Source organism: Schistocerca nitens, chromosome 4, assembly GCF_023898315.1.
Source record: "Schistocerca nitens isolate TAMUIC-IGC-003100 chromosome 4, iqSchNite1.1, whole genome shotgun sequence".
In the NCBI taxonomy this organism is placed as follows: Eukaryota; Metazoa; Arthropoda; class Insecta; order Orthoptera; family Acrididae; genus Schistocerca; species Schistocerca nitens.
Window position 1 is genome coordinate 106849568 of NC_064617.1, and position 19821 is coordinate 106869388.

The 19821-nt window shown below is 40.2% G+C and overlaps 1 protein-coding gene across 1 annotated transcript in view; it reads left to right on the forward strand.

The window, feature by feature from the left end:
- LOC126253229 (phospholipase A1-like) overlaps positions 1 to 19518 on the forward strand; it is a 108638-nt gene extending 89120 nt beyond the window's left edge. The window contains exons 6-7 of the mRNA XM_049954417.1: positions 13155 to 13305; positions 19216 to 19518. Coding sequence (XP_049810374.1) covers positions 13155 to 13305; positions 19216 to 19285 — 221 coding nt within the window. The 3' untranslated portion in view covers positions 19286 to 19518. The remainder of the gene's footprint in view (positions 1 to 13154; positions 13306 to 19215) is intronic.
- The last annotated feature ends 303 nt before the right edge of the window (positions 19519 to 19821 follow it).

Sequence of the window (19821 nt, forward strand, 5' to 3'; positions counted from 1 at the left end):
AAACTGCAAAAAGGTGGGAATTTAAGGAGATCGGACCTGGATAAACTGGCTAAACCAGAGGTTGTACAGAGTTTCATGAAGAGCATAAGGGAACAATTGACAGGAATGGGGGAAAGAAATACAGTAGAAGAAGAATGGATAGCTCTGAGGGATGAAGTAGTGAAGGCAGCAGAGGATCAAGTAGGTAAAAAGACGAGGGCTAGTAGAAATCCTTGGTTAACAGAAGAAATATTGAATTTAATTGATGAAAGGAGAAAATATAAAAACACAGTAAATGAAGCAGGAAAAAAGGAATACAAACGTCTAAAAAATGAGATCGACAGGAAGTGCAAAATGGCTAAGCAGGGATGGCTAGAGCACAAATTTAAGGATGTAGAGGCTCATCTCACTAGGGGTAAGATAGATACTGCCTACATTAAAATTAAAGAGACCGTTGGAGAAAAGAGAGCCACTGGTATGAATATCAAGAGCTCAGATGGAAACCCAGTTCTAAGCAAAGAAGGGAAAGCACAAAGGTGGAAGAAGTACATAGAGGGTCTATACAACGGTGATGTACTTGAGGACAATAATATGGAAATGGAAGAGGATGTAGATGAAGATGAAATGGGAGATACAATAGTGCATGAAGAGTTTGACAGAGCACTGAAAGACCTGAGTCGAAACAAGGCCCCGGGAGTAGACAACATTCCATTGGAACTACCTACGGCCTTGGGAGAGCCATTCCTGACAAAACTCTACCATCTGGTGAGCAAGATGTATGAGACAGGCGAAATACCCTCAGACTTCAAGAAGAATATAATAATTCCAATCCCAAAGAAAGCAGGTGTTGACAGATGTGAAAATTACCAAACTATCAGTTTAATAAGTCACAGCTGTAAAATACTAACGCAAATTCTTTACAGATGAATGGAAAAACTGGTAGAAGCAGACCTCGGGGAAGATCAGTTTGGATTCCATAGAAATGTTGGGACACATGAGGCGATACTGACCCTACGACTTATCTTAGAAAATAGATTAATGAAAGGCAAACCTACATTTCTAGAATTTGTAGACTTAGAGAAAGCTTTTGACAATGTTGACTGGAATATTTTCTTTCAAATTCTAAAGGTGGCTGGGTTAAAATACAGGGAGCGAAAGGCTATTTACAATTTGTAGAGAAACCAGATAGCAGTTATAAGAGTCGAGGGTCATGAAAGGGAAGCAGTGGTTGGGAAGGGAGTGAGACAGAGTTGTAGCCTCTCCCCAATGTTATTCAATCTGTATATTGAGCAAGCAGTAAAGGAAACAAAAGAAAAATTTGGAGTAGGTATTAAAATCCATAGAGAAGAAATAAAAACTTTGAGGTTCGCCGATGACATTGTAATTCTGTCAGAGACAGCAAAGGACTTGGAAGAGCAGTTGAACAGAATGGACAGTGTCTTGAAAGGAAGGTATAAGATGAACATCAACAAAAGCAAAATGGGGATAATGGAATGTAGTCGAATTAAGTCGGGTGATGCTGAGGGAATTAGATTAGGAAATGAGACACTTAAAGTAGTAAAGGAGTTTTGCTATTTGGGGAGCAAAATAACTGATGATGGTCAAAGTAGAGAAGATATAAAATGTAGACTGGCAATGGCAAGGAAAGCGTTTCTGAAGTAGAGAAATTTGTTAACATCGAGTAGAGATTTAAGTGTCAGGAAGTCATTTCTGAAAGTATTTGTATTGAGTGTAACCATGTATGGAAGTGAAACATGGACGATAAATAGTTTGGACAAGAAGAGAATAGAAGCTCTTGAAATGTGGTGCTACAGAAGAATGCTGAAGATTAGATGGGTAGATCACATAACTAATGAGGAGGTAGTGAATAGAATTGGAGAGAAGAGGAGTTTGTGGCACAACTTGACAAGAATAAGGGACCGGTTGGTAGGACTTGTTCTGAGGCATCAAGGGATCACAAATTTAGCATTGGAGAGCAGTGTGGAGGGTAAAAATCGTAGAGGGAGACCAAGAGATAAATACACTAAGCAGATTCAGAAACGATGTAGGTTGCAGTAAGTACTGGGAGATGAAGAAGCTTGCACAGGATAGAGTAGCATGGAGAGCTGCATCAAACCAGTCTCAGGAGTGAAGACTACAACAACAACACTTTGCAGGGATATGAAATGGAATGATCACATAGGTTCAGTCATAGGTAAAGCAAGTAGACTTTCATTTCTTGGTAGAAGACATTGTTTAAAAGTCACTCATGCAACCCATCCTAGAATACTGTCAAATGTGTGGGATTAATACCAGATAGGACTAACAGGGAATCTTGAACATATACAGAGAAGGGTAGCATGAATGGCCACAGGTTTGTTTAGTCCATGGGATAGTGTCACAGAGATACTGATGGAACTGGACCTGCACACTCTTGAAGACAGACATAAACTATCCTGAGAAACTCTATTTACAAAATTTCAAGGACCAGCTTTAAATGATTACTCTAGGGTGATACTACAACCCCCTACATATTGCTCACACAGAGATCATGGGATTAGAGTAATAATCTGCATGTACAGAGCCATTCAAACTATCATTCTTCCCACCCTCCATAAGTGAATGGAACAGGAAGAAACTCTAATAACTAGTACAATGGAATGTACCTTCTGCCATGCACCCCACAGTGGTTTGCAAGGTGTAGATGTAGATAGATGTAGATGATTTTTGAACGCATTTCATGTGACAACAATATGAGGGCTCACTGCAGTTATTTGTCATGCCAGGTAACAGACCCTTCCAATGATGACTGTCTGCATACAAAGCTAAGTTTAACTGAATTACTGTGCTACACATTTTGCAGTGTATTGTAGTTGCTCAGTTGCTACTTTTAACAGATTTTCAGATCTTGCACAATGCCCATAGATTGTTAATGGGTAATGCTGCCATCTGTTAGTTGTTTATCAATCCACCTTTTACCTAGGCCTGCTAAGACAATTGCAATCATCTCACGATGTCTGGCACAGAAATGTATTTTGAATTAAGTACACAACTTTAATGAGACAACCCCTACTGAATATTGTGAATTTTCTAAGGATCGATTACAGGAACTATTGTGTACACTTACATACATTGATAACAAAATATACAACCTTCTCAACGACACTGATTACAGCCCTGATGTGTCCAAATCTGATGAATATATATACCCAGCCAAGTGCAATATCTTAAGCACACCATGGGGAATAGAAGGGAAGCTGATGAATTCCATGACCCAAAAAACCATCAGTGATGAATAACCTGCCACAACCATCATATCAGACTGTCCACTACAAAACGTGAGATATTTTCTTGAGATGTTGTGATCTGGGCTCATTTTTGGGAACAGTTTCAGCAGTACATTGATCAGGATCCCACAATATCCACTGTTCATAAACACATATTTTTGTGTGGTTTCTAGCCAAAGTATTTAGCTAATGATATCACTGTGATCTATGACATGTAAGAAGAAACTAAGAGAATCCTCAAAGGACACTATGATGATAAAAATAGAATTGTACAAGTTCTTCTGGATTATTTGGAATTTATTTAACCTGCATGCTTTTTGAATCCGGAATCACTTAACTTATTGATTGAGTAAGATCTCAGCAGCACAGAGCAATGTCACATCTGTCAGTAAAATAAACACAATTACACCAAACTTCACATTCTTGCAAATATCTTGGGCACACAACATAGGACAGAAAGGACAAGTAAATGTACTCAATGTGTTCTGGCCAATGGAAACCAAGCATCCTTCTTAGCAAAGCCATAACACAAGACTTGAAACTGCCTGCCTTGGACCAATGAAAGCTTAGTATTTGCACATTCAAATTCAGACTAGATCCTAGCAATAGCATAACCTTGTCAGTTTAGAAATTAGAGGAGTGTGGACTAATTTTATGACTTAAATCTGTACATATGAAAGTGACCACTGCTTCATGTCTCAGCCCAGAGCTACACAAGATATTAAGACTATGGCACATGTCCACACACTGCAGTTAGCTGATCCAGAGACAGATACTGAAGAAGATGTGACCATTGAGCTTTTAATTGTTAGTGATTATTACTGGAAGATTGTCATTGATCCACATCTATAGTTAACAGATGACCATTTGAGAGCATTCATGGATCTACAAACAACTTGCGTAACTACATATTGTGATACAGTAAAGACCAATAAAGATTCTGTCCTCCCTCAAGAATTTCAGGCATCTTATCTTGTGGGTGTCCATCATAGAGCTGTTTGTTTGTCTAAGAAACAAAATATTATTCTGTGTTCTATGAACAAACTGAATGCAGAAAGTAGATTTATTTAGTTTGCTTAAAATACTTCTTAGCAATGATTCCTTAAAGGACATTTAACACTATTTTATGTTTAACTACATTATAAAACAGCTGCCCCAATAGCTGAGAGGTCAGCACAGCTGAATGCCATCTGGGGGATTCAGGTTTGATCCTGGTACTGCTCAGCCTTGAGAAGTCAACTGAGAAGCTACTCAACTGTATGGTAGTGCTTCTAAGATCAAGAAACCAGACAACAGCCAGGAGAGAGGTGTGCCTACTACATACTCCTCCATACTTTCATCTGATGACACCACCGACAGAGGATGGCACAGTGGTTGCTTGGACCCAATTGGCCCTACTAGGGCCAGAAAGCAGAACCTTACCTTTTTTTACATTACGAAGTATCAGGTAGGACTTGCACCTCCTGAAGACCCAAGTAACACAAGGCAGTTAAGAAGGAAACTTGGTAAAATAAAGTGGAGGATCATTTTCGATGCATCTTCTCACTAGATCAATGCACCACTCCAACATCACTTTAAAGAGATGGGGCAAAATCTTCTGCCAGAAATACTTGCTGTTTAGTTACAGTTCTGTTTATATCCTATGGCTACAATTAGCAATTTCTGTAAGCATTTCTGCAACATGTCTTGCATTAAGATGTCAGGGATCTGACAAGATTTCTGTGGCATAATGTTTTTCGAGATAGTCATGGAAACTACCATACCATCAACAAACTAACATCTTACACATCTTAGTATTTCACTAGACTTCCATTTGACCTGACAGCAGTTCATTCTCACCTTTGACAATGCTACAAGAACATGTTTCGAGACATGAGACTGCATTTTCCATTGCCACACAGGTACTAACTCTCAATGTTTTAATGGACAACTTCACATTTGGTTCAAAAAACAACAATGAAGCTATTGCTATGTATTATGAACTAACAGTTTTCTTAAAATTATTGAACTTCCGATTAACAAAATGGACCACTACTTCAAATCAGTTGCCAGACATGTGGAGAACCAAAGGGTGAGATGTTAATAGAGATACTCAAGTTTCAGGCATATACTGCAACATGACAATGACTAGCTTCTACATTAACATGATTGGTGTCACAGAAAATTAATGCTAAATTTTATGATCCACTAGCACTGTTATCTATTGAGGAGCCACTTAAGTGAGAAATAGCAGCTCCGATCACAAGAAGCGACAATGGCCGGGAGAGTGGTGTGCTGACCACATGCCCTCAAAAAATGGTTCAAATGGCTCTGAGCACTATGCGACTTAACTTCTAAGGTCATCAGTCGCCTAGAACTTAGAACTAATTAAACCTAACTAACCTAAGGACATCACACACATCCATGCCCGAGGCAGGATTCGAACCTGCGACCGTAGCGGTCGCTCGGCTCCATACTGTAGCACCTAGAACCGCACGGCCAATCCGGCCGGCCACATGCCCTCGATGTCCACATCTGGTGGTGCCTGTTGAGAGTATGAGGTGGCACTCAGTCAGTATTGTTGGGCGTTTTGAGGCAGAGAGGACTGCTCTCTCCTGTGTCAACCATGGCAAAACATGGTGTAGGGGAACTGACTGAAATGAACTGCTACCCAACTATCTGGCAACATGATGGAATACTTGGGTGTCCACTTTACCTTCATTGTCTTGCATTTGTATCCTGTGATGGATGGATATCAACTAGAAAAAATCACAATTTTCAGATTTCCATATTTTGTGATACTCCAGGATGAGCATATGTTGCAGCTCAGTACATCCACAGTGTTTTACACAGCAACGCAATGATTCGCTTACGGTATTGTTGTGGATAGACATTACAGTCACCCTAGGCTGGATACACTGTGATTCTGATTGACAGAAGACTTTCATCTGTAACAGGGTAACAGAAATTCATATATATATATATATATATATATATATATATATATATATATATATATATATATATATATATATATATATATATATCCTAATCACTAGAGACATTCTCCTGGGCGTGATATCCCAACAGATCATCAAACATGGGGACTTCTTTGCAATCAAATCTAATCTGTGCATGTTCGGAGGAAAGAGCCAAGATCCCCACTTACAGAACAAATACATTGTTGAAGCCTTTTACTGTCACTGGCATAGACTTTTCAGGTCCTCTCTACATGAGTATAGGCATGACCATGGAAAAGGCCTATTTAACACTCTTCACTTACATTTAGAACTTTGCTCCAACATGAATATTGACACTTTTTTATGGCTTTACAGAGCATAACTAATAGAGGTGGATTGCCACACACATCCTACACTGCCAATGCAAAGACTTTTCATGCTGACAACAAAGAATTTTTGGAGCTATGCAACACACTGACCACCTCAGAGACCTATCATTCCTCACCAAAAACAAAATCACATGGAAGTTTATTGTAACATGGGCATCTTTCCAGAGAAGATGGTGGAAGAAGATGGTGGACATCATCAAGTGATGCTTACAGAAAGGCTGAGACAATCAAGAGTAACTGCAGAACAGCTCCTACCACCTTGGTCAATACTGAAGCTGCAGTGAACTCAAGGGCTACCTCTCCAAGAGATGATGCACGATCTCTGTTAATGACATCCAAAGGACAGTTAAATGTTCCCACTGGACCAGAAACTGCAGTCACACAGTGTTTGACCAAATAATTTAGCTACAGCAGTAACTAGCAGATGCCTCTGAGGAAAGATGGACCATGGAATATCTCATAGAGTTTATGAGCTTTTGTGCAAGTCAGAGGCACATGTGCAAGATGTATTGACTTCTGACCTGATGATCTGGCTTTGGTTCAAGAGGACAAATGCACAGGACATGTCTGGAGGAAAGGGAAAATAAAAAGTTGTGTACAGGAAGAGACAATAAAATAAGGAAAATAATACTGTGCACATCAGCAGGACAGCAGATAGCATGCTCAGTTCAGCTGATCATCCCATGGAGGTTAACCAGGGTGGTGACGATGTTGGAAATTGATGTGGTCAAGACGTTTATATTGGTGATCGATAATGCTGATTCCTAATATACGACTTGTTGTATACAGTTTGTGACTTGTAAATACAGACTTCAGATTGCTGCCTACTGCTGTCATTCAAGGCAACTTATAAAGAAAATAAAGAAACAGCAACTACTGCATAACAAGTGTAAAAACATGTGTAGAGGTATAATTATAAACATTGTGAATGAAATACTTTTGGCTGTCTAAAAGGTAATGTATGAGGCCTACAATGGCTATTATAGCAGAATCTTGTCAAAAGATCTCTTACAAAAACCAGACAACTTCTGGTCATGTGTAAAGACTGCCAATGGTGCCAAAGTTAGTGTCCAGATATTTGTAGATAAGAGAGGAACATTAATTGAGAGTAGCAAAGCAAAAATAGAAATACTGAACTCAGTTTCCAAATGCTCCTTTACAAAATAAGATACAGGGGTGCTGTTACAGCTTAATTCTTACACTATTGAAAATATTAATAGAGATATAAAATCCCTGTTAGATTGTATACAGAATTTGTTGCTGAATTAGCTCCCATTTAAAAAAAAAAAAAAAATTGAAGAAGAAGAAGAAGAAGCTGTGCTCAGTAATTAGGATGCACAAGTCAAAACCATTTACTAGAAGGGTATCAGAAATGATCCATACATCCACACCCTGAAAACATTGGTTGTGTGAAACCCACTTTTTTCTCACACGACGTTCGTCATCAAACAAAATTTGTGACTGCACTGTAGATTTCTTGGCAGGGAGGATACAGCAAGATATTTTGAATGGAAAGTCATCAACAGAGGTAGAAGTAAATTCAGGTATAGGTCAGGAAAATGTATTGGGACTCTTGCTATTCAAGTTGTAAATTAATTATAAGGCAGACAATATTAACAGTTTTTCTCATACCTTTTGCAGATTATGCAGTTATCTATAGTGAAGACTTTGGTTCACTAATAAGGCACTAGGAAAATGTAATCAGTCTACAAATGCATAAAAAGTTTTCAGCATAATTGATGCATCAAATTCAGGAGCAATCCTAAGCTTTTGAAGAATGCCTCCATCCTTGCCACCAGGGGCTAAGTCTGAATGTCATAAAACAGGTGAGGCTCTCACTTATCCAGAGGACAGCATCTGATTAGCCAGAGTACATCATGATGACAGCACAGAAATGGTACATACTGAGGTGGCACCCTCCATGTCAATAAACATTTTTGAACTTTCTATCCAGTGCTGCTTGCAGACCATCCCTTGCTTCAGGCAGTAAACTGCAAGAATTCTTCTTCTGTGCTCTTTTGCTATCAGGTGCATGCCTCCATGGCTCAATAAATGCATACCAAGTGTCTCCATTGAAAATGTTTTCACATACTATGGGAGGTACCACTCCTTCTCTAATCATACAAAAGCTGTGTTTCAAGAGACATTCTGTAATCTTAGACTTGAACAGGAGGCAGATTACATTATTTGCAGGACTAATAATTGTCACTGTGAAAGTCAAGCAACATCTACACATAATGGGTATAGAGAAAGAAGCTGCTAAGTGTAGACTATGTGGTAAGGGGGATGAAACCACACGACATCTAATCTTCCAGTGAAAAGCATTTGATGTCAAAAGTCACAGAATTTGGCTTTTTAAGTCCTGAAGAAATTATGTCATCATGTCTAATAAGTAGCCAGTGAAGGGTCCCCTACAACTCTTTAAGGGAACTGGTTGGCTTTCTAGAATCACAGTGAGTAAAACAACACAATAAACTCAGTTTTGGTGGGAGCAATGGTTTTTTCTCCCTGAACAATCAAATTAAATCAAACCTAGGTATGTAAATCTTATAAATAGAGCTACTCTTGAGCCTTTTTAATGCATCCTCATAGTAGTTTACAAATTAATATGTTGTTAAGCATAGTAAAAAACAGTTGTTGTTACATTGTTATTCTTTTTTAACCCACTACCTGACCATATTAATTTCCAGAAATTTCCCTTGTTCCATGTACTGAACTGTGATGAGATGAAACAAATCTAATTCACCCAGCAAAGCTTCCATATAAAATTTCTGGTTTCTGAAATTCTTCCAGGTAAAAAACTTTCACATTTCCAACATATTTTTGTTTCAGTCTTTTAAACTGGGAAACACATTCTTGCAGAATGAGGACACTTTTAACTTTTTGTATCTTTGCCCATAACATGATGAACAGTTTTCTGGTTGTAAGTTGATTGTTAAACGGCAAAGATAATTTGTCTTCAATATTTATTCACATAGGAGAACAACATGAACAAGCACTGACATTTTCAAAGTTACACTTTCAACAGACACATTGTTGTTGTGGTCTTCAGTCCTGAGACTGGTTTGATGCAGCTCTCCATGCTACTCTATCCTGTGCAAGCTACTTCATCTCCCAGTACTTACTGCAACCTACATCCTTCTGAATCTGTTCAGTGTATTCATGCCTTGTCTTCCTCTACAATTTTTACCCTCCACACTGCCCTCCAATGCTAAATTTGTGATCCCTTAATGCCTCAGAACAAGTCCTACCAACCAGTCCCTTCTTATTGTCAATTGTGCCACAAACTCCTCTTCTCCCCAATTCTATTCAATACATCCTCATTAGTTATGTGATCTACCCATCTAATCTTCAGCATTCTTCTGTAGCACCACATTTCAAAAGCTTCTATTCTCTTCTTGTCCAAACTATTTATCGTCCATGTTTCACTTCCATACATGGCTACACTCCATACAAATACTCTCAGAAACGACTTCCTGATACTTAAATCTGTACTCGATGTTAACAAATTTCTCTTCTTCAGAAACGCTTTCCTTGCCATTGCCAGTCTACATTTTATATCCTCTCTACTTCAACCATCATCAGTTATTTTGCTCCCCAAATAGCAAAACTCCTTTACTACTTTAAGTGTCTCATTTCCTAATCTAATTCCCTCAGCATCACCCGACTTAATTCGACTACATTCCATTATCCTCATTTTGCTTTTGTTGATGTTCATCTTATATCCTCCTTTCAAGACACTGTCCATTCTGTTCAACTGCTCTTCCAAGTCCTTTGCTGTCTCTGACAGAATTACAACGTCATCAGTGAACCTCAAAGTTTTTATTTCTTCTCCATAGATTTTAATACCTACTCCGAATTTTCCTTTACTGCTTGCTCAATATACAGATTGAAAAACATCAGGGAGAGGCTACAGTACTGTCTCACTCCCTTCCCAACTGCTGCTTCCCTTTCATGTCCCTCGACTCTCTCCTGATAACAACGTCCTCTTGAGTAGTCCCCGCACGGAGATCCGAATGGGGGACTATTTTACCTCCGGAATATTTTACCCAAGAAGATGCCATCATTATTTAACCATACAGTAAAGCTGCATGCCCTCGGGAAAAATTACGGCTGTAGTTTGCCCTTGCTTTCAGCCGTTCGCAGTACCAGCACAGCAAGGCACATTAACAATACAGAAAACCAAAGAGAAAATAAAATAATAAGAGTGCTCTACTACAGCACATTATATAGTCTACTCTGAGATGCAAGTAATAGAAAAATCTTGTTTCCAACAAAATGTGTCTCAAATATTTATACTATCTATTGTTGCCTGCTGGATGAAGATTTTCCTTGCTTATCTTAGGTAATAGGTCACATACGTTTTCAGTTTAGTAAATAGAGTGTTCTGCTAATCACCCCTTTTTACTCTTTGCCTGTTACCTTTCTCCATCCCTCATTGTCTCCCCCCCTCCCCTCCCCTCTTCTCCCACCAAGACTGGCTTTGTTGAAATTCCTCATTTGTGACTTACGCTGAAGAGCAATCCATTTCAATAAGCTTTCTGCTTTGCTGAAAAGAATACCTGTCCTACTCCCTTTTCTGGCCTATTGCAGTGCTCCACCAAGAACACTCACAGGTTACATAATACATAGCAGTATCTACTTTTATCATTCATAATTGTGCAGTTTGGGGAACCTACAAAATCTACAAGCAGTCTGCTTGTGTCTGTATATGTGTGGATGGATATGTGTGTGTGTGCGAGTGTATACCCGTCCTTTTTTCCCCCTAAGGTAAGTCTTTCCGCTCCCGGGATTGGAATGACTCCTTACCCTCTCCCTCAAAACCCACATCCTTTCGTCTTTCCCTCTCCTTCCCTCTTTCCTGATGAGGCAACAGTTTGTTGCGAAAGCTTGAATTTTGTGTGTATGTTTGTGTTTGTTTGTGTGTCTATCGACGTGCCAGCACTTTCGTTTGGTAAGTCACATCATCTTTGTTTTTAGATATAACATTATAGTTAAATGAGTAGGCTGCCTTCTGATTTAAGTGAGCTATTTTAAAGAGGGCTGATGGTCACACAGGGCATCTGAAACAATTTTAATTTCAAATGGAGAAAGGAGGGAAAGGAAACAGGCAGGAAGTATGAATATAACAATCCACAACCTGTTGTGCGGTCAGGCGAAATGTCAGTTCTGAACATAATGTTTAGTATAGCTTTATTTACTAAAAAAAAAAAATCATAACTACTTCTTCTCTGTGTGCAATAACAGATAACTTTCGCCTTGCTAAGATGCAACCAATTATGTAACCTTGACTAAATGTGTATATTGCACAATGATAATTTTGTGCAATATTGACTGTAACTAAGTACAATGGTATAAGGAAAAGGATAGATTGCTACTCACCAAAAACATAATTCATTCAGCTACAGACAGGCACAATGAAAAGGCTGTCACACATTTAGCTTTTGGCCAATGCTAAATGTGTAACAGTCTTTTCATTGTGCCTATCTGCAATTCAACATGCCATCTTTATGGTCAGTAGCAATATATCCTTTTCCTCATATTGTTGATGTTCCTACCTGAAGTTTCCATTGTTAGTAACAAAATGTAATCTGGGAAAAGATTTTAAAGATCTTGTGAAATGTAATGACTGTTTTCTCTCTTTGTCTTAAAAATAGGAAAGTCTTGTATAGGTATGTCATTAATATTAATACTTGTTAATAAAATGTGTCAGACTTTGTGGAAAGAAAAAAATTCCAAGATTTTACTAGGTTTTGCAAACAGCGCAAGAATGGTTATAAGAAAATGGAAAAGATTAACATTAGGAAAAAAAGTAAATACAGATTTTGGAAAATGTAATTATAGGCCTAATCTATCTTTAGAATTGCATTCAGTAAGTGATTCAAATTTACAACCATTACAGCAGAGCAGTAAAAAACTACAGAACAATTATCTGTATATATTTGCCAACTACTTTCTGATCAGTTGTTCTTGAAACATTTTATTCAGATCTGTGGGATGCTGTAACATTCAAAATGCTTGAACTATTGTATCATTCAGTACATAAGTGGACAGAACAAATACAACAGGGCTTTTTCAAGTTGGAGCTGATTCCATCTCCTGAATATGAAGAAAAACAAGTGTATCTTGAGATCCCTGGAGAAACTTCTGTAATTACCATAGTGCTGACCTAACAGATCAGGCACAATGCACATGAGAAGATAAAACCAGCTACAACAGTCTACATCACACAACCCACGGCATAACAATAATATTTGCCCAGTGCATAATGCTTTTGTGAGATTTTTGTTTCTGAGTAAACTATTTTTATTTATTCATGTGTGTCCTTTCTCTTTTATTCCATATTCTTCCTTGTCACCTCAGAAAGAAAATTATGGTTATTAATGCAACCCCCTCTCCCTTTTCAGGAAATTCATTGTGCAGTGCATGGTGCGAAATATTGTGAAGCAGAATTAATCGCTCCCTCTCCTGTTCTATTCATGTATTAAACAATGAGAAAAATGATGATACATGCTTTAGATTATTTCTACAGTGTTAGGTGTTTGGTATGCATTGTTACTGAATTATCCATTTTCTTACAGGAGACTGTTCACATATGAGATCTACACAATATTTTGCTGAATCTATAACATCTCCTTCAGCCTTTCTCGGGTACCAATGCGATGACTGGGACACATATAACAGCTGCTATGGACGACCATGGGCTGCCATGGGAGCACATGTTGACCCCAGGTAAAATATCACTTTTGTGCATATGCACACACATGCCCCCACACTGACACACACACACACACACACACACGCACGCACGCACGCACGCACACACACAGAGAGAGAGAGAACAAGATTATTTTTATCATTTGTATCTACATGTGCACTCAAGGTTTTCTCTTTGGGGAAGATGGATGCCCATCTGTTTTTGTATGCTTCCTCATACTAATGTATACTCTGCTCTTCTCTCATTGTCATCTTCAGTTATTTGACATCTACTGCTAGATAAAGATCTCCTCTATAATTTTCCGTGTGTTGGCTGGAATCCCCCCTCACCAGCACAGGGCTGGACACCATCTTCTGGTGGCACACAGGTGGCCCACTCAATGCTTTATTGGCACTGGAGGCTGCAGAACAGTAGTTATGAAAGATTATGTCCGACTGAAACCGCACTCTTTGCTTGAAGATGAGAATTAGTCAACTCATTGAAACATTGATTCATGATGATGCTGCCACTTGACTGGTAACTTAAGATGATGTGATCAGTGTTGAATGGTTTGCATGTAGTAAATATTTTTTTCTGAAAGATACTGATTGATTCTGCACAAACAGGCTGGCTTTAAACTTTGAAAAATCATAGTTTCTCCAGTTCTGTACTCTCAGAGACATTCCCTTTCCTATTAACCTAGCATACCAATAGTAATGGTAAATAGTCTAGAAAGTTCTGACTTCTTAGGTGTGGACATTGATGAAAACTTAAACTGGAAAAACTATGTGGTAGACCCACTAACATGTTTAGATTTGGTTACTTTTATTTTAGAATAACTACCAACTTTGTGGATACAGAAGTAAATAAGCTAATGTATTTTGTGTATTTTCATTCACTGATATCTTATGGGATAATAGTCTGGGGTACTCCTCACTTACACAAAAAGTATTTTTTGCAAAAACAAAAGTGATTAGAACTATGTGTGGGATTCACACAAATACATCTTGCAGGTATCTCTTTGAGCAGTTCACAATATAAACCTGAGCTTCATAGTACATTTGTTAAATTATGACACTTCTTATGAACAACTGATCTGAGTTTGAGACTAAGAGATATTCACATGTGCAACAGTACAACAGAAAAATGATCTCTATTGCCCTTTAATATATCTACACTCCTGGAAATGGAAAAAAGAACACATTGACACCGGTGTGTCAGACCCACCATACTTGCTCCGGACACTGCGAGAGGGCTGTACAAGCAATGATCACACGCACGGCACAGCGGACACACCAGGAACTGCGGTGTTGGCCGTCGAATGGCGCTAGCTGCGCAGCATTTGTGCACCGCCGCCATTAGTATCAGCCAGTTTGCCGTGGCATACGGAGCTCCATCGCAGTCTTTAACACTGGTAGCATCCCGCGACAGCGTGGACGTGAACCGTATGTGCAGTTGACGGACTTTGAGCGAGGGCGTATAGTGGGCATGCAGGAGGCCGGGTGGACGTACCGCCGAATTGCTCAACACGTGGGGCGTGAGGTCTCCACAGTACATCGATGTTGTCGCCAGTGGTCGGCGGAAGGTGCACGTGCCCGTCGACCTGGGACCGGACCGCAGCGACGCACGGATGCACGCCAAGACCGTAGGATCTTACGCAGTGCCGTAGGGGACCGCACCGCCACTTCCCAGCAAATTAGGGACACTGTTGCTCCTGGGGTATCGGCGAGGACCATTCGCAACCGTCTCCATGAAGCTGGGCTATGGTCCCGCACACCGTTAGGCCGTCTTCAGCTCACGCCCAAACATCGTGCAGCCCGCATCCAGTAGTGTCGCGACAGGTGTGAATGGAGGGACGAATGGAGACGTGTCGTCTTCAGCAATGAGAGTCGCTTCTGCCTTGGTGCCAATGATGGTCGTATGCGTGTTTGGCGCCGTGCAGGTGAACGCCACAATCAGGACTGCATACGACCGAGGCACACAGGGCCAACACCCGGCATCATGGTGTGGGGAGCGATCTCCTACACTGGCCGTACACCACTGGTGATCGTCGAGGGGACACTGAATAGTGCACGGTACATCCAAACCGTCATCGAACCCATCGTTCTACCATTCCTAGACCGGCAAGGTAACGTGCTGTTCCAACAGGACAATGCACGTCCGCATGTATCCCGTGCCACCCAACGTGCTCTAGAAGGTGTAAGTCAACTACCCTGGCCAGCAAGATCTCCGGATCTGTCCCCCATTGAGCATGTTTGGGACTGGATGAAGCGTCGTCTCACGCGGTCTGCACGTCCAGCACGAACGCTGGTCCAACTGAGGCGCAAGGTGGAAATGGCATGGCAAGTCGTTCCACAGGACTACATCCAGCATCTCTACGATCGTCTCCATGGGAGAATAGCAGCCTGCATTGCTGCGAAAGGTGGATATACACTGTACTAGTGCCGACATTGTGCAGGCTCTGTTGCCTGTGTCTATGTGCCTGTGGTTCTGTCAGTGTGATCATGTGATGTATCTGACCCCAGGAATGTGTCAATAAAGTTTTCCCTTCCTGGGACAATTAATTCACAGTGTTCTTATTTCAATTTCCAGGAGTGTAACTTTGGCACAGAAAGCAAGAACATATGCAGCTATAAGATTCTTTGACAATCTACCCATAGAAATAAAATGTCTGACAGATAGTAGATGTTTTTAAAATCTTGATTAAAATTGCTTTGTCTTACCACCTCCTCCTGTACCTTAGAGGAATTCTTGAATATAAATAATGAATATAAATAACTTGTACAGAAAAAAACAGTAAATGGTCAGCATGTAGCCCCATAAATATTTTTCCATCTTACAATACAGGGTGGTTAGAAACAGTCTGAAAACATTGTAAGGGTGTTGCAGGTTAGGTTGTCCTGAGAAATAATTTAAGAAAAAATTTGATACATTGTGCTTTTCTGAGTTTGTTGGCATTGAAGTTAGCCAATCAGGCCACTGCACTAAAAAGGTCAAGTATCCCACCAGATAAAGCTAGTGTTAGTTGTTCTCAAAGCAGTGATGATACTGCATGAGACTGCTTAACCTGTGAATTCTTACTACTGTCCCATATCCAGTTTTCGTATTGCTCTCTTGAAGAACACATTTGGTGACACAATCTCTGGCTGGCCACTTGAATTTGCATGTGCAATTACCTGACTGGCTAACTTCAATGATAATTAACTCAGTAACAGTGCAACATTTTGTTGTTTTTTTTCTGAAACATTATTTCTCTGCACAACCTACCTGCAACATACATACAGGCTTTGCAGACTTTTTCTGACCACCCTTTGTGCCTGGAAAGGGTAGACTACTACTCACCATATAGAGGTGGTGTTGAGTCGCAGACAGGCACAATGAAAAAGACTGCTGTCCTACCAAAGCTTTTAGACAAAGTCCTTCTTTCGGGCACTGAAGGCTGACTGTGACTATGTCTGATGAAGTAGCGACCTGTTAGGATCTTTAGTGAGGCTAAGGAGGAGGTATGAGATGGGAAGTGGCAGTGATAGCAGGATAGGGGTGGAGGAAGATTCTAGTGCTGCCTGTTGGAAGATACGGGGAAAGGACAGGATAGGGCTGTTAGTTACAGTATCGGAAGGCTTTGAGGGGAGGGAGAGGGGGGGATGAGAGGTAGAGAAGGGGAAAGGACTTGTAGTGCATTGATAAGATAGATGTGACTGGAGAGACACAGAAGGTCTGTTTTTGGACAAGCTTGGGAGAGTAATTTTGGTCTGTGAAGACCTCCATGAGACCCATGTCATATTTGGTGGACTTTTCATCATTACAGATGAGATGATGACAAGTGGTGAGGCTATATCAAAGTGGAAGTATTGTGTGTGGTTGGTAGGTTTTATGTGGATGGAGGTACTTATGTAGACACCCTTGAAGCTGAAGTCTGCATCAAGGAATGTGGCTTCTTGGATCGAACAGGGTCAAGTGGTGTGAATGCTGGAGTGGGTGTTGTGGTTCTGCAGTAATGCAGATAGGTTGTCCTCATACGATCACGAAGATATCATCAAGGGATCCGAACCAGGTGACTGGTTTGGGATTCTGGGCAGACAGGAAGAATTCCTCTAGATGCTTTATGAATAGGTTGGTATAGGATGGTGCCATGTGGCCATCCATTGCTTTCCCACGGTTTTGTTTGTAGATAACGCCTGCAAGGAGAAGTAATTGTGGGTGAGGATATAGTTGGTCATAGTGATCAGGAATAAGATAGTATGTTTAGAGTCAGTCAGGCATTTGAAAATGTAGTATTCAATAGCCATTAGACCAGGGATGCTGGAGAAGTTAGTGAAGGGGGAGGTGACATCAATAGTCATGAGCAAGGCACCAGGTGGTAAAGAAACAGGAACTGTGAAGAGTCACCAAATGATTGGTGTCTTTTATATAAGAGGGTAGATTATGGATAATAGGCTGAAGCTGTTGATCCATGAGAGCAGAGGTTCCCTCCGTGGGAGTACAGTAGTCAGCCTCAGTGGGGCATCTTGGGTGACTGGGCTTATGGAATTTAGGAAGCATGTAGAAGGTAGGACTGCAGGGAGTGGTGGAAGTGAGGAGAGAACAGACTCAAGGAGAAGTTTTGGGTTAGGCCTAAGGATTGGAGGTGGGGCTGGAGATCATGTTGGATTTCTGGAATGGAGTCACTGTAACAGGAGCCCTCCACCAGGTAATTCTACATCTACATCTACATGACTACTCTGCAATTCACATTTAAGTGCTTGGCAGAGGGTTCGTCGAACCACAATCGTACTATCTCTCTACCAGTCCACTCCCGAACAGCGCGCAGGAAATACAAACATCTAAACCTTTCTGTTCGAGCTCTGATTTCTCTTATTTTATTTTGATGATCATTCCTACCTATGTAGGTTGGGCTCAACAAAATATTTTCGCATTTGGAAGAGAAAGTTGGTGACTGAAATTTCGTAAATAGATCTCGCCGCGACGAAAAACGTCTTTGCTTTAATGACTTCCATCCCAACTCGTGTATCATATCTGCCACACTCTCTCCCCTATTACGTGATAATACAAAATGAAGTGCCCTTTTTTGCACCCTTTCGATGTCCTCCATCAATCCCACCTGGTAAGGATCCCACACCGCGCAGCAATATTCTAACAGAGGACGAACAAGTGTAGTGTAAGCTGTCTCTTTAGTGGACTTGTTGCATCTTCTAAGTGTCCTGCCAATGAAACGCAACCTTTGGCTCACCTTCCCCCAATTGAAGTTGTTTGCAATTTTAACACCCAGGTACTTAGTTGAATTGACAGCCTTGAGAATTGTACTATTTATCAAGTAATCGAATTCCAACGGATTTCTTTTGGAACTCATGTGGATCACCTCACACTTTTCATTATTTAGCATCAACTGCCACCTGCCACACCATACAGCAATCTTTTCTAAATCGCTTTGCAACTGATACTGGTCTTCGGTTGACCTTACTAGATGTAAATTAGAGCATCATCTGCGAACAACCTAAGAGAACTGCTCAGATTGTCACCCAGGTCATTTATATAGATCAGGAACAGCAGAGGTCCCAGGACGCTTCCCTGGGGAACACCTGATATCACTTCAGTTCATAATGACAGCAGTGAAGCCTCTGTCATCAGGTCATAAGGTCAGAGCTAGTATGTGTGTTTTCTACTGCAGAAGTAAGATTTTGTCCAAAATCTTTAATATTTTAGCAGACTTATACATTGTGCCTCTCTGGGACACAGTGCCTCATCTATGGGGAGAGTAGCAATCTATCCTTTCCATATTGTTGTTATTTTATCTTGGACCTTCCTTTATGTATCAACAGTGTATGTATTCTATGTTTGTTCTGATGACATGTTCCACATCATCTGTAGAACAAGTAAATAACTAACTAACTTGTAAGTCCCTATCTCAGTGCTGTACTACTAGTTGGAAACATACTTTGTTACAGCAATACCAAAGGGGTATACTTCATGAAAACTGCCAGTTCATCACCATATGGTCTTGGTTTATTAGGATGAGCACAACATATGCAAAGAACAGGAATTGGTTGCTGCAATACAGGACCACAAGACTGGTAGACATTGATGCTGGAGATGCAGTTTAGTGCATAAAATATTATCACACATGAATAATCATCTAAATCAATGCACTTCTGTGGAAAAATTTCTGTTCCAAAAAATTATGTTTATGGAACAAAAAATATGTATTAAGAAAAAATACGACATTTTAAAAAAAGCTTGTACGTTGTTTGAAATATATAATGTCCTAAAATGAGGCATTGTTATTCAGTTTAAAAGACAAATTTCAGTTGAGAACACCATTAAAATTACAAGACATAATGACTAAGGAGGAACTTTGGAAATGGAAACTTGCTCTCTAACAATGAACTTCCACCCTCCCCACCCCCCTCCTCCCCACCAAAAAAATTGGGAAAAAACTTTCTACCTCCCTTTTTAATTTTGCCTAGTTTCCTCTCTCCATTTCTTCCTATTTCTTAACTGCATCATTCTTTTCACACTTTTCCTCTTTTAATACACCTATACTTCTCTATCTC